The 6,074-nt window shown below is 40.4% G+C and overlaps 1 protein-coding gene across 1 annotated transcript in view; it reads left to right on the forward strand.

Moving 5' to 3' along the window:
• LOC135470808 (transient receptor potential cation channel subfamily A member 1-like) overlaps positions 1 to 5,430 on the forward strand; it is a 47,587-nt gene extending 42,157 nt beyond the window's left edge. The window contains exons 21-26 of the mRNA XM_064749851.1: positions 250 to 379; positions 1,005 to 1,199; positions 3,381 to 3,449; positions 3,970 to 4,080; positions 4,818 to 4,936; positions 5,196 to 5,430. Of these exons, the coding sequence (XP_064605921.1) occupies positions 250 to 379; positions 1,005 to 1,199; positions 3,381 to 3,449; positions 3,970 to 4,080; positions 4,818 to 4,936; positions 5,196 to 5,430 (859 nt within the window). The remainder of the gene's footprint in view (positions 1 to 249; positions 380 to 1,004; positions 1,200 to 3,380; positions 3,450 to 3,969; positions 4,081 to 4,817; positions 4,937 to 5,195) is intronic.
• Positions 5,431 to 6,074: the final 644 nt, after the last annotated feature.

Here is a 6,074-nt window from a genome sequence, read left to right on the forward strand (position 1 = left end):
TATACAGCAACATCCGAACATGTCGTGTATTTCGCGGTTATATGTCAGCACCAGTACGACAATGGTAAATTGTGTGTGGTTCTTTTCCCCAAAGATCTTATTGGTTTTCTTCAATCCTATCCCTGATGGCTGTTTTAAAAATAAACTATTCTTGAAAATGCCATAAATATTTAATATTTTCCTGTAAGTAATTTTTGGTAAAGTTCAATAGATTTAATATTTAGAGATTTTCATATTCTCTGGTTTCAGATTTGACTTTTTCGGTATCTACGTGGTTATGTTTCTCGCCATACTCAGCACACTTCTTCAGGTCCTCTGCGTTTTCTCCATACTCATCGTGGCTTTCGGCCTGGCGTTCTACATGCTCATGGCCAGAGAGGTAAGTCATGTTTCTTGCCATACTCTGTGTCTTCTCCATACTCATCGTGGCTTTCGGCCTGGCCTTCTACATGCTCATGGCCAGAGAGGTAAGTCATGTTTCTTGCCATACTCTGTGTCTTCTCCATACTCATCGTGGCTTTCGGCCTGGCCTTCTACATGCTCATCGACACATGCTCATCTTGTTTCTCGCCATACTCAGCACACTTCTTCAGGTCCTCTGTGTCTTCTCCATACTCATCGTGGCTTTCGGCCTGGTCTTCTACTTGCTCATGTTTCTTACCATACTCAGCACACTTCTTCAGGTCCTCTGTGTCTTCTCCATACTCATCGTGGCTTTCGACCTGGCCTTCTACATGCTCATGGGCACAGAGGTAAGCCATGTTTCTCGCCATACTCAGTGCACTTCTCCCGGTCTCTGTGTTTTCTCCATACTCATCGTGGCTTTCGGCCTGGCCTTCTACATGTTCATTGGCAAGGAGGTAAGTCATGCTTCTCGCCTTACTCAGCACACTTCTTCGGGTCCTCCGTGTCTTTTCCATACTCCGTGTCTTCTATATTCGTAATACTTGATAATTATGGAATGACGGACTGAAAATGATCTCATATCCCAAATGTTGTTACAGAATTCCAAAGCTTACTCCACGCCAGGCCTCTCCATGCTGCGTACAGCCATGATGATGCTGGAGCTGGACTACATGGACTCTTTCAACTTGCCCTACGTTGACGGTAATCCCCAGACTCTTCACTTCAACAACCTGACCCTGTTCATGTTGGTATTGTTTGTCCTACTTATGCCCATACTGCTCATGAATTTACTGGTAAGTCTAGAATCATGCCATTCTACTTGTGAATTTACTCGTACATCGTAAGTCCATACTTATGCCCATACTGCTCATGAATTTACTGGTAAGTCTAGAATCATGCCATTCTACTTGTGAATTTACTCGTACATCGTAAGTCCATACTTATGCCCATACGTCTTATGAATTTACGTTCAAGTCTACAGTCATGCCCGTACTGCTCATGGATTTACTGGTAAGTCTGGATGCATTTCCTTACTGCTTATAAATGTACTGGTATGTCCAGGAACTGATTGAGGGGTTCACTCAGTACTTTTCATCAGCTGACTGGTAAATCAGCTCATATCCATACTGATCATGAATTTACTGGTAAGTCAATGCGCACAATACTGCTTTAAAACATCGCTGATAAATCTACGCCCAACAAACACTTGTTCTCAAACTGCTGATAAATGTACTCCTATTCATACTATTAAAGAACTTAATGTGAAGTCTATTCATGCCAATAGTGGTCACGAACTGATAAGTCTAAATTAATACCCACGCTGTTCATGATAGTCTATGGACTTTACAGCAACCTGCGGATGGTCGTGGGATTCCCCCGGGCTCTGCCCGGTTTCCACCCACCATAATGCTGGCCGCCGTCGTATAAGTGAAATATTCTTGAGTACGGCGTAAAACACCAATCAAATAAATAAATAAATATGGACTTTACCATGGATAAATACAGACAAGCTTATATTCATATCTATATTAATTATAAAGTGGCAAGTGTGACCAGCATCGACACTACTCATACTTAACTTAACTGCACCTTTTCTCAATAATTTAATTTCTCCGAATTTACGCTTTTTGTGTTTATACGCCAATAAACCGAAAAAATGAAGCCACGCCCACGTGTGACTACTTTCTAAGAATAGAACAGAAACAGATGGAAGGGACGTAAAATGACTAACAGAACACTGTAAACATCTCCTTTCGTCTGTATTATATTCACATTCATAAACAGGGGCATCAGTACAAATTCTGTAGATAGTCTAGGATGAGTTAAGACTGCTTAAACAGTAGTGCCTACCTCAGAATGAGCTTGATCAAAAACACGCAGACCTATGCGTAGCGGAGTGCGAGTGCTCACCAAAACAAGCTAGGTTGATCAAAATCACTTACCAACTGATGTTTAAAATACACACAGTTGTTCTTGGATAACCAGTATGTTTAAATACTGATAAAGCATCCATATGTCACAACTACACGTGTTTTGTAACCGACATGACGAAGTCACCTGCTTAGTCTACACACTTCCGCGTATCCTTGACGTGCAACAACAACAGCAGTAACCCGTTGTGAACAGCGCAAACGCCTTTTCGCTCAGAAAATGCGTATCACGAAATAAATTCAACTCACTTTGCATCCTCTGCGCCCAAAGCCCTCTAGCTTGGAATTCACCTTTTAAATTTTGAGTAATTCACAATTCTTTTTGAAACGACAAACAGATGTAAACTTTGCCTCGTCATTTCGCTCGCCTTGTACGTCATTTCACTCGCCTTGTACCTAACGGTAGAAAATATTTCACTGGCCCAAAGAATCTTATTCATAAAATGTGTATTCTGGAGGCTGCGGCGTTCCCTTCGTCCAAACAATCGACTAACATTTCCCTCAGTTTGGAATGAAAGTAAAACTTTAGATAGCATCCGTTTATTCCTCAAGTTAAATTATAAGGATTGACTGTATTATTTTTAGGTTGATACAAAAGTTTGACACAGCGGTTTCTTCGTTTATATTTATTTATTTATTTGATTAGTGTTTTACGCCGTACTCAAGAATATTTCACTTATACGACGGAGGCGAGCATTATGGTGGGAGGTAACTGGGCTGAGTCCGGGGGAAACCCACGACCATCGGCAGGTTTCTGGAAGACCTTCTCACATACGGCCGGAGAGGAAGCCAGCATGAGCTGGACTTGAACTTACAACGACATTGCTGAGAGGCTCCTGGGTCATTACGCTGCGCTAGCGCGCTAACCAACCGATCTTCGTTTATAACCCAGTAAACCTAAAATATATTACAGTCATCCCTTAATTAACTTAACTTACTAAAGGTTTACGCCGGGAAAATGACGACCATCGCAAAAGTTTTGAGAAAACTTAAGAAGTAATTAATACAGTATTTCTCACAAACGGGATGCGTTTTTCTCAACAGATCGGTTTAGCAGTGGGAGATATAGAGGCCGTACAAAGAGACGCCCGTCTTAAGAGACTGGCCATGCAGGTAGGATCTTCTTCCAAACTGAACAAAGAACCCTGAATCAGATTATCTCAGTGTTATTATGCTTATTTTAATTTTTTTCTCAATGTGGCAAATATCCTCGCAAAAAAATTCTTCGAAACGTCTCATGTCAGTGTTGCAAGAAGACAAGGATTTGATTACGACATTATGTTAGGAAACCAGCTTAATACTTGTTTAGCCTAGAAATGAGAAATGGTGCCTCACTGAAGTACCACGTCCAAGATATTAAACATGACCCCACAGTGGTCCACACGGAGCCCTGATAGCAAAGAAATTGTAAAAACGGACAGTGTTTTTGCTTGACCCCACTTGACATTTAGTCTCCAACAACACCAAAATTTTAACATCTGGGCCATTGCAGCACGTACCTTTCTGAACAAGAAATGAAGAGATACGCTTACAAGGTGTCACAAATTTTCACAATAAATGTGGAATAAAGCACGCATTTATATCAAGTATTGATAACTTCAAAATGTTTGTATATTTTTAAAAACGTTTTTAGGTTGAACATCACACAGATTTGGAGAGTAAACTGCCTAAGAGAATACTGAAGATGGTCAACAAGGACGAGTACAAGGTTTACCCTAACAGAGGACAGCAATGGCTGATGAGTGTAAGCGTTTATTGATTATTTTACGTATTTCACTTAATGTTTTAATCGGTGCGCTGAAAATGGTCTGTATGCATATTCCGTATCTTCATTTGCAAGTAATACAAGTACCAAGTGCTCCTCTCTGGCTCCGATCGTTAAGCTCTAGATTACTGCCACCATCAGGCCACCAGTCAGGTCAATCGCGTGTTCAAATCCAGCTCTTGTTGTTTTGGTTCGAATTTTCGCTGGAACTCCGGAATCCTCCACTCATAAGTCGGACGGCCCTCATATAGGTGAAAAAGTGTTTTGAGCACGTTGTCAAATCCGGCATTCGTCTTCTCTAAAAAAAACAAAGTGGCTTTTTAAATCCACAGCCGCTAGAATCATTTCCAAATCAACCAAAATCACAGATTTATCCAGATATCCAGATCACAATTCAGGCAGTCAACCGGTAAATCAATGTGCAAAGTCAAATTCCATAAGACCAGTTACATTAATAAAAACTGACCATGTCTGAAAAAATACCTGTATATAGATAGTTAACTGGAAGTAGAATATCTGAGCGATTTCCAGTGATATCGGATTACATACCTGAGTAATATCGAATACTTCAAATCCAGTGGTTTAAGAATCATGTTAGGTACCGTTCTAAAGCATTATACAATATCCGCTGAGTTCGGATAATAATTATGACGGCTTTGCTGACAGGTCCATTATATTGTAAAATATATAATCTTTTTGTCATTTGAATCATTCAGCTCCTCTTGAAGATGACGTCATCGTTGGAAAACGGTCCTGGCCAACTGGAATCTTACTCACGCGGGGCTTTCGTTAACTCCTCACAGGTGTACGAGGAACTTTCGAAGCAAAAACACAGGTGATGAAATATGTATTGATACAAAGGTTCCGGGGTACTTAATTGGAGTTTATCCTGCACTCATGATTCGAGGTTTCAGAGTTATTTCATTGAATATGTATGTCCTCAAAATTGTGTGAAAAATGGTTCAAAAAGCCCCCACAACGAGCAGAAAATATTGACTTTCACCTATGTTTCTTAAAGGACAACAATTGAAAATTTAACAGATGTCCATTAAGTTTAATCTCATATGAGTTTTTGTGGGTTTGTTTTGGTCTAGGATGAAGGAAATCTCAAACACTCTCAACAAACAGAACGATTTATTACGGCTAATCGTACAGAAGATGGACATCAACACATCATCGGACTACAGAGACGAGGGTGACTGCGACAACGAGGCTATTGAAAATATCAGGGGCCATAACTCAACTTCCGGTCGTAATTGGACTCGTAACAACGTCATCAAGCAGACGTCAACCATTAATGCCTGGAAGAGACAAGTGACGAAATCTTGATCACATGTAGCGTATTTCAATCAGAACTTCATATTTTCATCGCAGATTTATGATATATCTTTTCAAATGCTAAGATATTTCACTTCATGTAAACTTAATGGAGACGTCGGCCCAAACATAGTCGGTGTCATTTTTGTATAGCCTACTCTGACATATTTCACGACATGATTTCTATCATTCAACCCCGAATGCTCCTTTATGATTATAAAGAGTTCACACTTTAGATAAAAAATAAGACAAATCATTCTAAAAACATTTTTAGGGTTTTGGGGCGACGCGTACGCCTACCTCAATATGGCAGTGAATGACTGAGCGCCTGGGATTTAACGTCTTACTCAACAATTTTTCAGTCATATAACGACCACAATACGACTTAGTAATAAGCCTACTGACTAAAATTGTTCTGATTAGGAACTTAGCATCAAACTGAGTCATACAGTGTGTAATGTATGACGAATCCCATATAACATAAGATCTCCGGCCGTAAGTGGGGAGGTCTTCCAGCAACCTGCGGACGGTCATGGCTTCCCCCTCCCTCCCCCTGGTTGTGGCCGGTCTCCTAACACCATAATGCTGGTAGCGATAAAATAAGTGGAATAGCCTTGAGTACGGCGTAAAAACACCAATCAACAAATAAATAAATA

Source organism: Liolophura sinensis, chromosome 7 (assembly GCF_032854445.1).
Source record: "Liolophura sinensis isolate JHLJ2023 chromosome 7, CUHK_Ljap_v2, whole genome shotgun sequence".
NCBI lineage: Eukaryota > Metazoa > Mollusca > Polyplacophora > Chitonida > Chitonidae > Liolophura > Liolophura sinensis.